The sequence below is a fragment of the Candidozyma pseudohaemuli genome (assembly GCF_003013735.1).
Source record: "Candidozyma pseudohaemuli strain B12108 chromosome Unknown scaffold00002, whole genome shotgun sequence".
In the NCBI taxonomy this organism is placed as follows: Eukaryota; Fungi; Ascomycota; class Pichiomycetes; order Serinales; family Metschnikowiaceae; genus Candidozyma; species Candidozyma pseudohaemuli.
This window is the reverse complement of record NW_020194436.1, coordinates 792248-811770: the sequence shown is the minus strand read 5'-3', so window position 1 is coordinate 811770 and position 19523 is coordinate 792248. Positions and strand designations below refer to the sequence as shown.

Below are 19523 nucleotides of genomic sequence, written 5' to 3'. Positions count from 1 at the left end.
AACGTTTGTTGGTCTTCTATTTAACCTGTGTCTGCTCCACCCTCGGAATACGGAACAGTGTGGTGCACGGGTCTTGTGGGGCAAACGGAACTGCCTCACCACTCTAGGGTCCCTGACTTGGAGCGGCTTGCTACCCTCGGACACCCTCGGTGGACCCTCGACGCCGACCTCGGAAGTGCGCAAAGGACCCTCGGGTGCGCCCAACAAGATTCCTCCCCTCCTCTGTATTCACCTGCATTGTTCTATTTACTGATAACGATTAGGTGACCACATTCTTCACACAGTAGTTCATCTCCTCTTCGTCAAGTGACTTGATGTAGAGACACTTGCGGAGCAACTCCTCATCCACAGGATAATCGTAATTCCTCGACCACTCAATGCTTTGCGAGAGTGACTTGACAATGTGCACCGAAGTTCTGAATCTAGAAAAGTTAATGAGCCTCTCAGACTCCGATTCCGCGTCCAGCCCCGTGGTCGAGTCCCCTATCGTGACACTCCTCTCGGAGGCACTTGCTGTCCCGCCCCTGGCTGGTGGGTCTAGAGGCTTTTGTTGGCGCTTCACAAACTTAGGACGCTCGGCATTAAAGATCAAGTCCGAAAGGTAAAGACCGACAAACGGAATGCATCCAATTGAGGGCCTTACCTGATTAGTGCAAAGACGAATATTGATGAAGTTCTTGAGCGGCGACGTCAATTCTTCCAAATTCTTCAATGTCAAGAGATCACCGGGTGGAAGCTTTTTCCAAGTCTCCTTCAACTTGCTTATCTTCTCGCTGGTCAAAGCCAATATTATTTGCATCAATGTGGAGAAGTTCTGCGTGATTTGCGAGTGTTGTGCCACATGAATAAATCTTGACATGATGGCTATGCGCTCGCTCTCCGCCTTCGTAAGCAAGATCTCAGATATGATCCAGTTCACCATCAAGTTGAAACGGGCAATCACCAAATTCACACCCTTGTTCTGTGTATAGTAATTGTCATTGACAATGATCTCTAGCCAACTGTTGACAGGTGTGAGCTCTTTGTTCCAGTTCAATTCGATGAGCTCCTTCCAATCGATATCTTGAAGCATATCCTTTTCAATCATAGTGAAATGCTCAGCCAAGGACTTGGAGTCATAGCTTAGAACAAAAGAAACGTGCGAGGAATGCTCCATGACGTTGTGGATTGTAAGGTGCTCAGATCCAAGACAATAGCGATCCAAAACGGCTTTTGGCGAAAGAACTGAAAATGGACTTGCATTTTCACTGTTGGTTCCGCTCATCAAGAAAGTATTCATATTGTGAGTTGCAGATGGCATGTTAAGCGCAGATCTAACCCTTGTCTTGATAGGGGTAAGAGGCTTTTCCTTAAACTCCTTCTCGACATCTGAGGAGTATTCAATTGCATCCTCAGTCACAGCATTGTTAATCTCAGCCAAGATGTCCTCTGTGTTGTTATGAATGTCGTTTGCTTCAGCCTCCTCGTCTTCTTCCATGCTCTTATCATCCTCAAAAGTTTCGATTCGGGTCCCCTCATCCGCAGGTTGGGTACTTATTATGCTTTGGTGTTTCCCGCCGTCTTTCCTTTCTATTGTGTAGCCAGACTTTGATTTGACGAGTCTGACCCTTCCTTCCAATTTAGAAAGTGCGTTCTGGATTGGGTTGGTAGCGGAATTGAACGACTCGTCAGGAATGGCAGCGAGTTCTTTTAAAACGTAGCTGCTGATCCCTGGAATTGCAACAGAGTTCGATGAGGATTCATCACTGACGCTCTTATGGTCAGCCTTAGAAGTGCGATCAACCTTCTCCTTTGCAGCGATGGAGAACACTGAGCTATCATCGATGGCAGACAGTTTGCCTGAATGGCTGTTTCTATCGAGCAAAGAGCCAGATTGATAGCTGTCACGGCAGTGATTGAAGGGCAACTCAGTTAATGCACAAAGGGTACTGAACCTCACACTCTTTCTGATGGATGATCTGGAAGAAAAGTGACTTGATCTCGTGCCTTTCCATTGTGAAAGCGATCCATTCTGAAATTCGCTTGACTCCATGAAGCCCGCTTCGTTCCCATCATGCTGGGCGAGTCTTCTCAAATCTTGAATGGCGTGCTTCTTCTTCAAGTTGCCACCCTCCACGGCCTTAACTTCCGAACCCGCGATCGAGTACGCTGAATCGTAACTGAGGTATGATTTTATCGATTCTCTTTTAAGCATGGACCCACTGGAGTTTCTCAGCATCATTGAATAGCGCTTGCCCATCGAAATTCCCAGGGAATCGCATCGGTTGATACGCTGCATTGTCACCTGCCTCTTCATGGATTGAGGACTCATGGCAATATTTAAGTCAACTACCTCGTCTTTGTAATTTGCGATATCACTTGGAGTCGAGATGGATGAGTTTGACTTGTCGTTGCTCTCATTATCGCTGGGAACATCGAAATATTGTGTCCCCGACTTGATCATTCGTTCTGCTCGAAGGGCGTCTTCTTTAAATACTTCATCATTCGTGAGGGATTCATCAAGCTCTTCAGAATGTTCCAAGTTAAGATTGCCTTCATCGTTCCAATTGAGACTGGCCACTCTTCCAAAAGACGAACTTCCAGACACATTCTGTCCAACATAGAAAGAACTTATTTTCGATCTATCATTCTTTTGTTCGGACAACCTATCGCCTTGACTAGTGCTGCTTTTGAAAAAGTTATCGATCCTGTCGATACTTAAGTCGGGCAAATCTTGCATCGATATGTCATCGTTGGTGACATCCTCTTGCACATCTGGTTTCGTTGGTGATCTATTACTCTTGTCATCATCGACATTCACATCGACAAATGACTCCTTGGCCGGACTGTCAAATCTAATTTCAGATCGGCTTATGTCATCTCTATCCTCGGTCTCTGTTATGGCGTTGCTCTGCTCGGCAATGTAGTAGTGAATGAGATATTCAAGCTCGTCGACAATTCTTGCACTAAGGATATCCACACGGTTTCCAACTTGAAGCGTCTCTGGCATAGATTGCACGCTAGTTTTGAACGTTGATGCGTTAGAGGGCTTCGGGCTCAGGAATGGAGACTCGGCTTTAGTTTCGTTAAAAGACTTTTTCCATCCGTCAACGAATTTCTTGATGGAGGTTTTTCTATCCATCTCATTAAACATGGAGCCGTCTGAAAAGTTTGGCCTCCTTCTAGAATCTGAACGTGTTGGTGTGTGCTTCAAGGTGATGTCCATCTTCTTCACCGGCGTGGGCGGAAGAATGTTGGACACTCTTGATGATGGGAGCTTAACATGGCCATTAGTGGAAAAGCCAGAGGATGTGAAAGGCGTCTCAGCGTCGTCTGCATCTGCGGACGGGTTTGAGGTCTTTTTCAATGCCAACGAAGAGTCCTTGAGACCCTTGTAATTATGCTTGGGATTATTGTGATGCTGAATAGGAGCCAAGGGCTTGCGAGTCGTCTTGCGGTTCTTGCCTTGGAATTCTGAGAGTTTGTCGTTCAACGAAGATCTAGACGACTTGTGTTGGAACAATAGATTATTAATGGAAAGCTGGGGGTTTTCGTCATTAGTGGTGGACTCGTCATGAATGAGACATTTGTAGTGAGCTCGCTGGTCGTAAAGCGAGAGCATGGCCGACCGTCTAAACGATGGGTTTGTACGAAGCGAAGTTTGCGTGCTCAGCTTGGGCAACTTCCTGAAGTTAGCCACCTCTGAGAGCAAGGGAAGGGTCATTGCAAACACGTTTTGGTCAGACAAGCCGGCGTTGTAGAATTCCTCAACCTGGGAAAGCCAATGGGTCTTCAAGTCAGAAATGATCTTGCGCTCGAAAACCATGTCGTCACGGACGAAAGCAGACTCGTTTGTGATCTGGTTCATGAAGAACACAAAGGTGTCACCGAGCTTGGGATCAGCGTCAAAGTCGTCAAGAAAGTAGTTCAACACCCAATGTCTCAACACAACAAAAGTACGTAGCAAGACAAGCTGACCGATGTGCTGGGTGTCCTCTGTTTTGGAATTGATGTATTGGAGAGACCATATGAGCCTTGTAAGCAAGAGATTGAGCACGGTATGGCTATCTGAGAAGGTTCTGTAGGTCAAAAAGAAGTCACAGATTAGGTTGTAGTCAATCACCTCAGGAGACGTGAGCTGAACCACCAACGCCTTGAGGGTAGCGTGGTTGATAAACTCGTCATTGCTGGCGTCAAACTTCACCACCGACTCATGATCCCGCTTGAGTCCTGGGAAGTATCGATAATCATCGAAAATGCTCTCGTTATGGTTGTTGTAGGCAAAGAGATCCAGCCTCGGCATGGTGGTATCCTCAGAGTCCAAGTTGAAGCTGTGCTCGCCACAGTCCCATTGGAGGAGCGCTTCACCCATGGCAGTGTCGTGGGGCCCTGGTGTGGAAAAAAGTGGTAATTCGAGAGCGGCACTATTTGCAAGCAAGTGCTGTGTTGTTTATGTTTACGCAGAGACGGCTTTTTTTCTGTATCGCACTTTGTTTTGCTAGACGCCAGTGTGTTTATACTTCACTGCAGAAAGACACCATCTCGCAGAGGTGGGGCGCGCTTTTTCCGCCTAAAGGCACCAGGATACAGACGAAGCATGACAAGTTAGAGTTTGACAACAAGAGGGATACTAGGATTTGATCGGGGATTTTCTTTCATTAAGGTTTTTGCGAGGCCCAGGTAATTCAATTTCAATCGTCGCTTTCCCAATTGGGCCAAACAGCCGCTGGGAATGTGCGGCAAGGGCAGGTCACAGGGCGCGAGCTGGTCTGGGGCTGACTTTGGCGAGCCCACCCACTGCCATTGTGTAACGACAAATTCATGGGCGGTTCTGACATAAACTTAGACGACAATAAGCCCACGGTGTCTCATGTTTGCAGGTAAAGGTCCAGATTGCAATCTCTGTTGAAGGAGAGGTCAAAGACACATGAGGTGCCACTGATAAGCCCACGTTGTAAGCTGTAGCCATGGTGATTTGGGGTCAAGAACAAATCGGACCACGATTGATGACCGGCTTAAAGTTAATGGCAGATTGTTCGGCAGCCACGGGCTTTGCTACGGGCAACGATCGACAACGCAAGATATTTCTCCTGGCTGTTCTTAGGCGAGAGCTTGACGGAATGGCCAACCATGCATTCTCGGTTTCTTCGTGCAGCGAGCTCGTCTCGAAGAGAATTTATTCTGTTGTGAACTAAGCAAAACATTTTCAAGGTTCACGTCAGAAATGGACTTGGTGGTCGAGAGTGTCCGCTGTCGGCATTAAATTCGAACTCAGCATTTCGGTCAATCTGTCATTAATGCGTGTGAGCAGGCGGTGTCTCACCTTTGATTGTTCTGGATAGCCTGCTTCAAAGCATCGAATGGAGAAGCCTTGAACTGCTTATCTGTAAGCACCTTATTGAAATGTCTGTTCTCCATCTGCAATAGTTTTGCGTGGCCGCCTTGCTTTTGAGGATTAGGCTTGTTTGCATCCTTGTTCTTTGCGGCAATGAAACCAGAACTTTGCTTAACGTCAACAAGATTAAGCGTTTCTGTTGGAAGACTCAGAAGCAAGTCATCCATCTTGGGCTTGAGGTTTTCCTTAGCCTTTCTCTTTCTTCTTCTAGTTGCAGATTTGGAGATACCACCGGAAAGGTTGAATGTGGTCTTCGCCAAGATCCTTTCGTTAAAGTCGGAGGTCTTGTTTTTCTGCTTCTCCTTCTTTGTGGTTTGCAGCAATTTGAGAAGAGGGTTCTCTTCGTAGTCGTTCTTAGGTTCCTGTTCCTCCTTGAACTCCTTGATCTTACTAGCAATCGAAGTCCTCTTGGACGACTTGGCTCTAAGTCCGGCTTTCTTTTTTATAGACTTGAATGTTAGTTGCTGGATGACATCACAAGTTTCAACGTCTTTACGTACCATTTTGATATTGGTCAATCAAATCAGATCTTGAACCTCTTCGGTACTCATCACTTTTCTGTACAGGTCTATCGGAGGGTAGCTCCACAGGCTGTATAAGAAACCTTGATATGAATAGAACTTTCGAATATTTAAAAGGGCTACTTGGATTTAATACGTCTTCATAATTATAGAGAGGAGGTTTATTTCTTTGAATTGAACCTAATGGATTGTAACAATCGTTTTGCAGCCATTTACTTGCACGCTTGTAGGCGATTCTGGGTTAGCAATATGAACAAGTGGTCCAACACTGGTCAACCTTATCATTCAATGACTCGAAAACTGGTCGTTCTTGAAACTTTATTGAAACTTCCATGACTTCGTTTGCCTACATCACACCTATGGGCCGTTTATCTGTCGCACGCAAGCCAAATATAACTTCAATACAATGGAGCCATCGGATAGCTTATTTGACACTACAATTTCAGAATCCTACTTGTTTGCACATATTTAAGTTTTTTTGTTCTCTTATCTTGTGGGGCCTTCCGCCTTATCTTCCTAGTACAAGGTTCGCATTGTTCTTCCCTCTCACCTCATCTCGAACAAAATAAGAACTCAAAATGTGAAACCTAGTAAAATTTTGTACTACAATTATGAGGTCGTTCCCAACTTTAAAGTAATCTCGATTGACATGAAAAGCTCCTCATTTTGAATCTACACCACGGAATTGAAGACCTTCAACCAAATCGATCAAGATGAGTCTCCTGTACGAACCTTGAGATGAGCGAGAAAACATACATACACCTTATACCACGTTCCATCGCTAACTGTTGAATCCTAAAACAGAACATTCACTGTCAAGGACTATTATATAAGATTGCAAGACTCCAAAATGAGCACGTGGCAAGCTCACACTGACCACTCTGCCACAAGCCCGCGGTCCACGCTACCTGCAACGAAACAGCTAGATTCCGATGCCACTCCCCGGATGTCTCATCTGCCTACGCCTCTGGGAGAGCTAAAACTGCTTGTGAACAATGACCTACTACGAAAAAATCCGAATTTTGTAACATCTGAAGCGGCACTCAGCTCGACCATCGAACAGCTGGATTTAGAGACACTGAAGATCTCAGCCTATGCAAGACTCGATTTTGAAAACTACACCTTTTTCGTTCAGACACTTCAAGTGGTGCTAGGAAGAAAAGCTGTCGAAGATGCTGCACCTACTCATCACGCTGTGGATGTTCACTTGTCTTCAAAAAAGGCCATCTCCAGGCGGCATGCTAAGATATTTTACAACTTCGGTACGCAGAGATTTGAAATCTCCATTCTAGGCCGGAATGGTGCTTTCGTAGATGACCAGTTTGTCGAAACAGGCATAACTGTGCCGCTTGTGGATAATACGAAAATTCAAATTGGTGATATTCCGTTCACCTTTGTGCTACCATCACTCGAACCTCCAGAAAAGAAAAATGCTACACCTGCCAAGCCCTTCAACCCAAGTGATGCCATCAACCTACGGTCCAACTTGTACCTGAACCCTGCATCTCCTAATAGGAAAAAGAGTCTCACTGACGAGCAGAAGAAGGCTCGCAGGAACCTGAGAGCTGACATAGTCAGAAGGCTTTCTAACGCTAGACGCAAATCGCTTGCATCATCGACTAACGACGAGATCACTGCCCTCCTCAAAGAGCTTGAGGATATCGGGGATGACGACGAAAGTGATCCGTTTGATAAAGAGGTCAATGAACTCCTCAGGCTGGGTAATCTTGAAGCAGAAGAAGACGAGCTCGATGAGCTAGTTAAACAGCACAATTTGCTGCAGGGAATTGGTGTCGAAGATAAGGACCGAAAGGACGTTGACGTCGATATGAGCGTCCTTGACCAAGAGATTGCATCTTTGGCCCCACTTATAGACGGCCAGCATCCAGAAAAGGATGCCATTGACAACAAACAGGGTGTTTACGGCAGGCACGGAACAACACTCGCCACTGATACAGCAGATAATAAAAACGCCCCGCTCATGGGCCGTCCTGCTGGTCCTCGCATGGGCAAACCTGCTCAGATACAACCTCCTGCTAATAGGGCATATGGAAGACAACCCGTGGGTCCAATGTACGGCTACCCAAATTCGGGTGCTTACCCACAAGGTTACAATTCACCATATGGATCTCCTGCTGGATACCCTACAGGGGCAAGGAATTCAATGTACCACCCAATGATGATGCCAACAAGGCCTCCACCACCGAAGCTAGAGGTCGAAGTGGAAACGATCAGTACAGTTCCAGTGAAAAGTGCTACAATCCCGTTCAAGGCGATTTCTACAGGTGTGGGAAACGTTCAGAGACCACCTGTCTGCGTTTTCAAAACATTGGATATACCACTGAACAAGCCCAAGATCCCACTCAGGCGGAAGGATGCGCCTAGCATCAAGAGGCCCAAGTCACAAGGCAACAAAGATATTACAGACCAGTATAAATCGAAGCCAACGGTTAGCATTACGGCGATGATCACCAGTGTGTTGAGAGGACCCAATTCTCGCAAATCAGGTTTTACTTTCAGTGAGATTTGTGACGGTATCAAGGAATTTTATCCTTACTACCAATACTGTCCTGATGGCTGGCAATCAATGATAACCCATAATTTGAAGACTCATAATATGTTCAAACGCGAGTTTAAAGGGGGCCTTGATTCTGAACACTTGTGGGTGATCGACGATGATTACTTAGCGGAGAAAGAGCGTGTGAGAAAGAAACAGCAAGAGGTCGCGATGGCGAAGGCCAAGGAGGCTGCTTTGAAGGCAGTAGAGCTTCGTCTGAAACAGCTGACTCCTCAGTATGGCGCTGTGGGTCGACCATTCATGACCCCATATGCGTCTTCCTTTGGCCAGCCACGCTATCCCACGTCCCGTGATCTGTCACCACCAATGCCAAATGGAGCACCGGGACAGAAGCCCAAGTCCATTGCTGAACTTGCCAGCGAGATCAAGCGAGACTCGCCGGGCGCCTTGAATCAGTCATCATACTTGCCACGTCTGAGTCTCTCACCCACTGTGAACTCAGCCGAACAAAGTAACAGCATAAAAGATCAGCTTGCTGCTAATAGATCTGCCAGTGCATCGCTGACCAACATCACCAGTGATGTGAAGACTGAAAGAAGCTCTCCCACACCTCAACCCGTTGCCGCAGCTGCAGCTGCAGTTTCTGCAAACACGAATTCTGGCCTGGTTTCGAAGCTGTTGCCCATGAATGCAGACACGAAAAAGTCTCTTGGCTATTTGCAGAAGGAGCTTTTCACTTTGTACAAGGCCAGGAAACTCTCCTACAATACTGCTACTACAACGAACATTATCACCAAGGCATTGGCTACTACCATTGCACAGGTCAATACCATTGGTGCTAAAGCTGGTTGTGGCGATAATGCATTGAGTTTCTTGGTTGAAAAGGCACCTCAGCAAGTCAGTAAGATTCTTGACATTGCATTGACCAAGTCCATCAAAGAGGTTGAAGGTAAGCTGTCCAACCCCACAAGCAAAGAGTCTACCCCTGTGCCTACAGCGTCGCCTGCTGCTTCTAACATTGGTCTGGTGCAAAAGCCTCCCGCATCTATAGAAAGCACCAGCTCTGCTTCAAGACCGGCAACTCCTAATTCTCCAGCCGGTGGCACACCCAAGCCGAGTTACTCAGGAGGATTGAGTCGTCCACACTTCAGCGGGATGGCAAGACCACAGAACCCTAGCAAGCCTGGAGCGTTGCTGAAGGGCCCTCTGTTTTTGTCCAACAAACCCAGACAAGAAAAAAGACCTGCCGAGGAGACTGGGGAGGATCCGCTGAAGTCGATCAAGCTTGAGTAATTTGCAGCCATTGTCACACAAGAAAAGGCAGACAGCAAAAACAAAAGAGTATCATAGAAGGAGATAAAAGACCATTATCTGTACAATAATTATAAGAAAGATTCAGAAATTCGTAGTTTGACTAGAACCTCCTCAAGTAGGGCTTATCAAGGTGTTTCTACTAGGTGCGACCTGCACATGCATCTGACCTCACTTCAAGAGAGTGGCAACAACTACACCAAACCCCAGATCTAGCTCATTTCGAAAGCACAACACATCAACCTAAAAAAAACCTCGAAATCAGCATGAACTCAATCGCAAAGCAGTTCACGAATTCAAACGCCAATGCGCTTCGCAATGAATTCCATGGTGCTACTGATGGGTTGGCTCAACAAGAACAATTCGGCTTGGCTCCACAAATGCAATTGCCTCCAATTTCCAAGCCTACGGAATTCTTGAGAGCACACACAGATGACGCTTCCAACCCTGACTGTAAGATCAAGATTGCACACGGTACGACAACCTTGGCCTTTAGATTCCAAGGTGGTATTGTTGTCGCAGTCGATTCCAGAGCTACTGCTGGTGACTGGGTCGCCTCGCAGACAGTGAACAAGGTTATCAGAATCAACCCCTTCTTGTTGGGTACAATGGCCGGTGGTGCCGCCGACTGTCAGTATTGGGAGACTTGGTTGGGTACGCAGTGTAGACTACATGAGTTGCGTGAGAAGGAGCGTATATCAGTGGCTGCTGCTTCTAAGATCTTAGGAAACTTGGTGTACCAATATAAGGGCATGGGCTTGTCGATGGGTACCATGGTCTGTGGTTACACGAAGAAGGAGGGTCCAACTATCTACTACGTTGACTCTGATGGCACAAGATTGAAGGGTGACCTCTTCTGTGTCGGATCCGGTCAGACATTCGCTTACGGTGTCTTGGATTCTGAATACAAGTGGGAGTTGAGTGTCGAGGATGCTTTGTACTTGGGTAAGAGAAGTATTTTGGCTGCCACACACAGAGACGCCTACTCCGGTGGTTCGATCAACCTATACCACGTCACCGAGGCTGGATGGGTGTACCACGGCAACCACAATGTGGGTGATATCTTTTACGACATTAAGGAGAAGGAGAAGTCCTTCAACAATGTTGACGGATGAGGAAGCAGGCGATATGAGTAGACGCCATAAGGCGGGCAAGACACGAAGTATACAACGAATAATACAGCATCATGCAGCAGATAAACCTAGAATTCATGAATCAAATTGTGACAGTCTGATTTGCAATTTAAGAGTTACTATGCCTTAGGGCTCGCACCCTAAGCCGTACAAATACACGTGATCACATCAACTTACGTGCACGTCTCAATTCGCACCTTCGGTCTGCCTACACTGAAAATTTTAGTAGGGGAAAAAAAAAGCTCTTATCCAGAACTACAAACTACAGCCAAAATGGTATGTCAAACGTCGTCGATAACGTCAGATCAACAGTGAAGGAATAGAGAGATTGCAGACCAGACCCACATAAAACATTTCCACCCATTTGCAAAGTCAAATCGCTTCCTTCATTGTCGAAACGCAAGCCCTTGATCAATGAATACTAACAGTCAGTCTGCTCAGAACCCTATGCGTGAGTTGCGTATCGAGAAGTTGGTCTTGAACATCTGTGTCGGTGAGTCCGGTGACAGATTGACCAGAGCCTCCAAGGTCTTGGAGCAGTTGTCCGGTCAGACTCCAGTCCAGTCTAAGGCCAGATACACCGTCAGAACCTTCGGTATCAGAAGAAACGAGAAGATCTCTGTCCACGTTACCGTCAGAGGTCCTAAGGCTGAGGAGATCTTGGAGAGAGGTTTGAGAGTCAAGGAGTTCCAGTTGAAGAAGAGAAACTTCTCTGCCACTGGTAACTTCGGTTTCGGTATTGACGAGCACATTGACTTGGGTATCAAGTACGACCCAGGTATCGGTATTTACGGTATGGACTTCTACGTTGTCATGGGTAGACACGGTGCCAGAGTTGCCAGAAGAAAGAGATGCAGAGCTCCAATTGGTAACTCCCACAAGACCAACCAGGAGGAGTCCATCGCTTGGTTCAAGCAGAAGTACGACGCTGAGGTTTTGGAGAAATAAGCTTCAAGCTTCATGTATAAAATATTATAATTGGCGAAATCCAGTGTAGAGCATACCTTATGGGAGTATTGAGTGAAGAGATGGTCTTCCAATGTCAAGACGGAGCGAAGAAACCTTGACGGGGATGTAACGTGGGCGATCTATAGAAGACACATGTAAAAGACATCCACTATGTGTTGTTAGCGGGAGAATCTGAATTGCGTGAAAAGGGATCACAAAACCGGCCTCTGTAGGCTCATCTTTTGCTTAATCCCGTCAACAAGGGCACTCCGCCACTTGAGCAACTCATTGATCGTTATGTAAACTGCATTCACATACTTTCAGGATGAGTTGGAATATAAAGTACAAATAAAAATTCACCAGCCCTACTTTTTTGTGTGAGTGCCCCCTGCGATCTCATCCACAGCGAGATGTCTGACTCAGACGTCAACACAGCTTCGCCTCATTACACCCATGAGTAGTCGGTAGACAAAATTATTTCTATTTTTCTTTCAAAGTAGTCGTAAAACCTTTTATATATTTCTAAATATTCCGACGGAGCCGACCCCTTATGACCGAACAAGAGCCCGTATCTGTGTGGCAGCCCCTCATCTTATACGCCGCGCCCACACAAATATCGATCGATTCTCCAACTAATCTTTTTTATCCATCAGGACATTAATAGCGATTGACCAAGTCTACATTCACTTCCAGAGAGTCCCAAATACGAATCCCTCCATCAATACAACCCCAAGCTTGTTGACCAAGCCACTGCTATGCTTCCCACCAGCTTCACACACTTTGACAACCTTGACAGCTTACCATGTACGTATTGCTCACTCATCACTTCTATGACTATATACTAACACCCAGACATCGACTATGACATTACACCACAGGAAAGAAGAAGAGTCGAAGAGCTTGTCCAGAATGAAGTAGCCCAACTCGACACGACAGAGGTACATCCAGCAGCAGGCCCCGTACTCCCGCTTTCTTCAAGCATGGACAGATTTCGCCGGCCCCAACAGGGTGAACAGGCTAACCAGAACAATCCAGAATATGATAATGCTGAGCCACCTGTCATCCAGGGTATCGATATGTCGAGGTACACAGATTTCCATGACGATGATGACAATGATGCCGATAGCGATAACCCAGACCACACCAACCAGGACCGCATGTACACGTCCTTGGCTTATTCGATGCTACGGGAGCGCAACTCCCGCCTTGCCCTTCAAAACGACGGTAGCATGGGTAGCATACGAGAAGCCCACCTCGAACTGCTTCTGAAAACGGAGCTGCTGTATCGCAACGAGTTGGAACGAAAACGCCGGCAAGTTGAAGATATCAATGAGATTCGAAAGAAGCGTCAAATCGATTTCCAGCCGATAAACGAGCATCTCGAGGAGAAATGGCACGACGGTATTAACTCCATGATCGACATGGGTATCCAACGGCGCACACAATGAGCGCTGTTCTCTCTGTATATTTATTAGCATTTCAAGTGATGAGCCCCCGGTTGGGACGCTTGTTGAATACCATATCTGCCTTGGAACTGCCTACATTGGTGATTCTAGGGCAACCTTCCCTATGCTTCTCCTGAACGACACACTCGTAGCAGTAGTAAGCCGGCGTTCCAGACTCGGCATTCTCTCCCAAGTGGTGCCCACAAAGGATACATCTTTCACCTGCGTTGCCTGAATGGCAGCTATCGCAGACTCTAACCTTTGCCTTTGGTTTGACCATCGAGTCACATATTGGACATCTGCCATCACACAGTAGACATAGAAGGCCTATGTGTGTTCCAGGTTGCTTCATGCACTGAACAAGATCAAACTGATGGCGAGACATGGTGCACTTATGGAAGTAAACTTGTTGAAGTTAGATTAGATGTGCGCGATGCCATCTGGGGTATCAAGCAGATGCAACGGATCATGTTGGCAAAACACAAGAAATGGTCGAGAAATACGAAATAAAGATTAGGGTTGTTTTGAGATAGAAGCAAATTTCTGCTGATATTGAGATACATCGCCGGAAGTGGGTTTGGTTCCCGGACTTGGATCTAATACTGATAATCAAAGCCTTCGATCTAGGGGATTGGGTTTGTTGAGTGGTTAGAAATTGTTGACCTTAAAATGAAGTAGTATTTTGATGGGCTGAACTGATTGTACAAGCTGACGTCCTATCATCCAGTTTCTGATTCATGGAAATGGTTGCAAAACTGGTGTGTCCCTGATGACGTAGAGTCTACACACATTTCACAGCACATAAAAAGAGCCAATGCTAATAGTCTGACAAATCGACTCTAAAAGAAGATCAAATCATTCATGGCTCCCACTCTCCTCGCCCTATCGCATCTACCTTTGTGCAACTCTGGTTGTAGGCAAGCACAGAACAATCCAATTTTTACTTATAATTAAAATCAAATATCGTATCACTCTTCTTTCAACTTTCAAAAATTCCCATCTCTATTCACCTGAAAAGTTTCAGGTACTCTCTGGTAGGACCCTTTCATCTTGCCCTCATGCACTGCGAGAGGCTCACTGCACCCATCGAGACCGCCACTACACCATTTTCTACATATCAACCACAAACCAACACTTCAGCTATGGAAACGCTCGAATGCCCCATATGTCTTGAGGGAATAAAACCCCCAGACATAATAGGTATCGTGCAACCCTGCTGTCACCACTATCATGAGCAGTGTCTTTTACAGTGGAGCACCCAATCGAACTCGTGTCCTACGTGCCGAAAGCCGTTTCACAAAGTGAATATCGCCGTCAAAAGCAACCCTGAAGCGCTTTTAAGATCCTTCAATGTCCAGGATCGCCTTATGCCCAACGATGCCATCAACAATATCCCCACTGAGTTCGTAATTCCACCCAACGTGGTACCCCAGAGAGAACCTGTCGAGCAGGATCGAGACATTCAGCCTGCTGGTGTGTGCCAAATTTGTTCAAGTGCAAGCTATGCTCTTCGTCAGCGTGCCATGGCCAGCTGTGTGGCTTGTAATTCATCCTTCCATGTCTCCTGCCTTGGTGCAGCATCGCATGAGCCAGGCTCGACTGAATGGTTTTGTCCAAATTGTGACTGTTATCAAGAGCTTTATACTTCAGGCCCGAGCCGGTCTCGGACAAGGAGGCCAGCTCGAGCCATTCCAAGATCTAACACCCTTATCACAACCGATAGCGACCTAGCCCATGCCGTGTTTGAAGACAGCCTTGACTCGCTTGGAACGGGGCCCTCTCTGCGACGCTCTAGATCTCATGTACTCAATGGTGGAGTGCTACTACGGAGAGAGGAAAGAGCCTTGAGGAATCTCACTCCGGAGGAAGCTCACCTGTGGGACATGTTTGAGCAAGCACGAACAGGCGGTCTGGGCACCACTCCTGCCACTCCTGCCGAGGATAAACCTAGAAGGAAACGGAGAAGGCGAGGAGAAGCCGCTGCGGAACCAGTGTCTGCCCAATCTCCTCCAGATGCCTCTCAATCCCCATCAGAGGCAGGTTCCTCTAGAATTAGCTCGCTTATGAGCCAGATAAGGCTGAGGCCGAGAAGTTCAATCACTGACGAGAGACCCGCTGTCCAGTTACCCTCTGTTGCCCCAACGATGACTAGGATGTCTCCGTTGATCAGCCCGGTGACGAGTGACAGTGAATCTGAACTTCGAAGACCAGCTTTCGAGCGCCCCGGGAGAGAGCTTACTCTCGAGCAAAAACGCATAATTCAGAAGCATGTTCGTGATAATCTTCGTCCATTGTATACTCCAAATGATCCGACGAAGACTGGAACCATCACTACAGAGGATGAGTACATCCGAATCAACAAAAGCATTTCCCGCAAAATTTACTCGGCAATACTTTCGCTGGGAGAGGAAGAAGGACCGCAAATTTATGAAGATTATTTTGATAATCCTAGCTCAAAGCTAAGAGATTTGGTCGATTGCTGTGTCCAGCGAGAACTAGCAGGTATTAGATATGGGTAATTAATTGATGAGAAACGACAATAGTTATATTCATGTAGTCTATCTTCTTCTTGGTCCTTTGGGTTTGGAGAACCTCAAGTTATTGCTGCTCTGTTGCGAGCTTTGGGAATTCTCAGGCTCCAACCTGGAGATGTCAATTTCGTCTAAATCTCCCACCTCTAGCACAACATCAAGCTGAGAATCTTTGAGATGATCAGCTTTGAGGTGTGTAAGGAAACCCTGTTTGTTGGCAGCATACAACATTCTATCTTTGACCTTTGATCCCGAAGGACACAGGTAGATAAAGGCAACCTTCTCGTCGTTGTAGCCAAACAAGGCGTAGACAGGAGAAGCTTCAGCACTGCCTACTGCCAGTTCTAAACTGCTTATAAGAGTCTTTGAAGTAACATCAGACACTGATTTGACCAATTCAAGCGTCTCGGCCTCTTTTTGAATCTTGATAACGACCAATTTTCCCGCCAACAGGCCAGAAATCTCCTTTTCAAGATCGGAGTCGACCTTGAAGAGCAAGTTTGAGCCAGAGGTGGTCAGCTTTTGAGTTGAGTGCATCGATGGCAATTCTCTCTTGAATGGCAGGTCGCCAGACTGGCCCAAATTGAGGTTTTGAACAGAGTTGATCTGTGCTAGGATCTTTTCATCTGACGTCAAGAGCGCTTCATTGTCGCCATTGATCAAGTGTTCATAATGTGATGAAGATAACTCGTCAACGTCTGTGAGTGCCAAGATGTTTTTGGTTCCAAAGTTACTGGATCCTAACTGTTGAAGAACAGTGTTCTTGGTAGAAGCAAACAACATCTTCTGTCTAATAGGCGCAGAGTCAGGAATAAAGCTGACAAAGATGTTGTCACCACCCTCCTTTTGGATGATAGCATAACCTGGAGTGGGATATTGTGCTTCAAAGTATTCACTCAAGCTATCGAACACCAGTGAGAGATCTGTTGAAGAAGGCAGGGTGTAGCCTGAGTCTGGGATCAATTGCGTTGAATCCTCATTCAAGGTGATCACAAGAGCACCGCTTTTCAACGCCTTGAAGCTGTCAAGTAGCTCTTCTGAAGCTGTAATACCAGATTGTGTAGCCATGGTTGATAGTGAGAACAGATACTATACGTTACGTGTGCGACTATCGGATAGTGCGCTGTGAGATCAGACTCTCGCCAAGATCGAAAATCATGAAAACCTCTTGAATTTCTGAATTTTCATATTTCTTCAAATTGGGACAAGGCGTTGACGTCAAGTAGGAGTCATTCTTGGTGGTAGCGATAGTAGTATGATTGAATGGTGTATGGCACCACTGTGGTACCCTCTTACAACATGCATTCAGATGGACTATCTTTAATAGATTCATGGCAGAATTGCCGGGTATTAACGAATCAAGGCTTGCTGTCTGGAGAATCTTTACATTGTTAGTTCTGGAAACCCTAGACTGCAAAAAGTCATCGGTTTCTGACTAGTTTTGGAAAATATGATAAGTGGAACAGCAGTATAAATATTCTATACATCACTTCACCTTATAGAAACTCAAGTCTACACCATGGCTGCCCAGTGTGGTCCATAGTGCTTATGTATGCGATGTTTGCAGCCGATCTGAACTGTAGCCCCACACAAATATTGCACTTATCGGCATGCATTTTTTTTTTTTATTTATTATTATTATTTCTCTTTGGAGAGGATTTCCAACCAATTATTGCCATAAATGAAACTTAATATGATCTAGCCAGATTTTGACCAATTCAAAGTCAATTTTCTCTCTCAGAAAGCCTCTCAAAAAGGTACCGGACCATTTATGCCTGCTCGCTTGTGTTCTCATGCAGTAAAACATAAACTCTGAACCACCTCCATGGGTCTCTTTAGTTTTACGGGTTCCACACAGGGAGCCAAAATCCCGACTTTTGAATTGACTCCTCAGCCTGACTCGACAGATTTGAGAATACGATCGCTTCTATATTTGTTCAAGAGGCTACGAATCAACAAGCTAGCCGCATTCCCTAGCTCGGACGGGTCGTTGAAATACACGGATAGCGTTACACAAGATGACCCGTCACTTTCTTCCAAACTCGACAGCTTGTACAATTTGGAAAAATTCACCCTGATTCTTGTTTCTGACCCTCAAAGAGTGCTCATTGACTTCCCCAAGAACAAATTTCGAGCTTTTTGCATACTCTCAGAACTACCGAGTGCCAATTTCTCAAGGCCTCTGTCTCCTGTAAAGGGGATTCTGTCAGAAAGGAGTGATTTTGAAAACGGGTTTCCCATTTTTGTTGATACTAAGGGAAGGAGGGTACAGAACTATGCTTTCTCACTACTTCCTTCAGGACATCAAGTCAGCATTCGTGAATTGTCAACAACATTGGCCAATTCGTTGATCTACACAGAACACCACTCATATGTTCCATTTGCTGCCCGATTCTCTGCGGCCAAGAGCTCTATACAGAAAGTATCAACTATGGAGCTCACAGATGATTCTGTTTGTCGCTTAAGCGAGTCGTTCAAACATGCCATTGTATTCGAGTACTTGAAGGAATTGGCGTTTTTGGTGCAATTGTTGCGAATTTACGATGAGTACGTTAAAAAAAGTGCTTCTTCGACGCCACCTTCAATTCACACCAGTCTGACGCCTATCCCTCTGCCTCAGACATCTCCCAAAAAGGCGGCTCCTTCTTTGTCACCAAAGAAGTCCACGGCCAACCTCAAAGGAGAGCGTACACTCAAAGCCCGTCCATCGATATCCAACTTCAGATCAAATGAACTCTACAATCCTGTTACTTCGCCTCAAAAGAAGTCCATGAAGGCCACATCCTACAGCTCCCCTCGTGACATCTATGGCAGAGAGATTGTTCAAGACTTATGGGATAAGTGCAAAAACTCAATCCGCACAAAGCTTGAACATGAAAGACTGCGTATTGAGGCAAATGGAAAAGATTTTTGATTTTCTGGGGCTCTTTTGCAACTTTTATGGCGTTGGTCCGTCTCCTGGTTGTGCACACAGTTTGCCCCAGCTGCTCATAGTCCATCACCGTTGCAACCTCTAATCATTACCGACAATGATCCGTCAGTGCCGCATCCCCTTGCGCCGGTTTAGTACTACTCGTCTTTCACAAAATTTATTCGGGGGAGGAAAGTCTCCTCAGGATATGCTTGCTCCTTCGGGCAAATCAGAGACTACCGCTAATCCGGTTGATCTCTTCAAGAAGAACGATATCCTCATGTTCTCCCAAAAGCCGATCAACTACATTGAATCTGTCAAAAAAGATGGCTATCACCTTGCAAACAGTGTGTTGATCACTTCGCCAGACAAGCAGGGCCGTGAAATTGGTACTCTTCTTCTAGATACCGAGAGCTTTGAAATCAACCTCTCTGAGGGGGGCTACAGCATCACTAACGGTTTCATTGTGCATTTTGATGAGCTGACACTTCTACTGATATTCGAAAAAGTTCATCCAAAGCCAGAGATTGTGGTTTTCGGTCTCGGGAAGAGATCCAGAGTGCTTTCTGAGCAGAACAAACGATTCATGAGTAACCTTGGCATTCAGTTGGAGCTTGGAGACTCCAAGAACGCTGCAAAGATATTTGACCTATTGGCCACCGAAAGACCTGGTGTTATCGGTGCCTTACTTCTACCACCTAATATTTAGTATCCTGAATCATATGTGCATAAATTAAACCAGTATTTAACCATCACTGTCCTTTATCGTTTTAATTTTCTTATTGTCTCATTGTCCGTCTAGCCGTGTCATTTTCGATAGTCTTTCAACTT

At 46.0% G+C, this 19523-nt stretch overlaps 9 protein-coding genes across 9 annotated transcripts; 6 read left to right on the top strand and 3 right to left on the bottom strand.

Annotated features, from left to right (window-relative positions):
• Nucleotides 1–259: 259 nt before the first annotated feature.
• LTE1 (mitotic regulator) lies at nucleotides 260–4351 on the bottom strand (the record flags this gene model as incomplete). The annotated part of the gene is made up of 1 exon (XM_024857127.1): nucleotides 260–4351. The coding sequence occupies one exon, from the start codon at nucleotides 4349–4351 to the stop codon at nucleotides 260–262; it is 4092 nt and encodes a 1363-aa protein (XP_024715007.1).
• A 947-nt stretch (nucleotides 4352–5298) lies between these two features.
• On the bottom strand, nucleotides 5299–5877 carry C7M61_001727 (uncharacterized protein; the record flags this gene model as incomplete). Its single annotated transcript, XM_024857126.1, has 1 exon — nucleotides 5299–5877. One exon carries the CDS (start codon nucleotides 5875–5877, stop codon nucleotides 5299–5301), a length of 579 nt encoding a protein of 192 aa, XP_024715006.1.
• Nucleotides 5878–6745: 868 nt separating this feature from the next.
• Nucleotides 6746–9706, top strand: FHL1 (Fhl1p; the record flags this gene model as incomplete). Its single annotated transcript, XM_024857125.1, has 1 exon — nucleotides 6746–9706. The coding sequence occupies one exon, from the start codon at nucleotides 6746–6748 to the stop codon at nucleotides 9704–9706; it is 2961 nt and encodes a 986-aa protein (XP_024715005.1).
• Nucleotides 9707–9990: 284 nt separating this feature from the next.
• On the top strand, nucleotides 9991–10839 carry PRE2 (proteasome core particle subunit beta 5; the record flags this gene model as incomplete). Its single annotated transcript, XM_024857124.1, has 1 exon — nucleotides 9991–10839. The coding sequence occupies one exon, from the start codon at nucleotides 9991–9993 to the stop codon at nucleotides 10837–10839; it is 849 nt and encodes a 282-aa protein (XP_024715004.1).
• A 432-nt stretch (nucleotides 10840–11271) lies between these two features.
• On the top strand, nucleotides 11272–11805 carry RPL11 (60S ribosomal protein uL5; the record flags this gene model as incomplete). Its single annotated transcript, XM_024857123.1, has 1 exon — nucleotides 11272–11805. The coding sequence occupies one exon, from the start codon at nucleotides 11272–11274 to the stop codon at nucleotides 11803–11805; it is 534 nt and encodes a 177-aa protein (XP_024715003.1).
• Nucleotides 11806–12560: 755 nt separating this feature from the next.
• On the top strand, nucleotides 12561–15769 carry C7M61_001723 (uncharacterized protein; the record flags this gene model as incomplete). The annotated part of the gene is made up of 4 exons (XM_024857122.1): nucleotides 12561–12609; nucleotides 12658–13230; nucleotides 14553–14727; nucleotides 14974–15769. 4 exons carry the CDS (start codon nucleotides 12561–12563, stop codon nucleotides 15767–15769), a joined length of 1593 nt encoding a protein of 530 aa, XP_024715002.1.
• A 39-nt stretch (nucleotides 15770–15808) lies between these two features.
• Nucleotides 15809–16849, bottom strand: C7M61_001722 (uncharacterized protein; the record flags this gene model as incomplete). The annotated part of the gene is made up of 1 exon (XM_024857121.1): nucleotides 15809–16849. The coding sequence occupies one exon, from the start codon at nucleotides 16847–16849 to the stop codon at nucleotides 15809–15811; it is 1041 nt and encodes a 346-aa protein (XP_024715001.1).
• A 757-nt stretch (nucleotides 16850–17606) lies between these two features.
• Nucleotides 17607–18695, top strand: C7M61_001721 (uncharacterized protein; the record flags this gene model as incomplete). Its single annotated transcript, XM_024857120.1, has 1 exon — nucleotides 17607–18695. The coding sequence occupies one exon, from the start codon at nucleotides 17607–17609 to the stop codon at nucleotides 18693–18695; it is 1089 nt and encodes a 362-aa protein (XP_024715000.1).
• A 205-nt stretch (nucleotides 18696–18900) lies between these two features.
• Nucleotides 18901–19401, top strand: C7M61_001720 (uncharacterized protein; the record flags this gene model as incomplete). The annotated part of the gene is made up of 1 exon (XM_024857119.1): nucleotides 18901–19401. One exon carries the CDS (start codon nucleotides 18901–18903, stop codon nucleotides 19399–19401), a length of 501 nt encoding a protein of 166 aa, XP_024714999.1.
• Nucleotides 19402–19523: the final 122 nt, after the last annotated feature.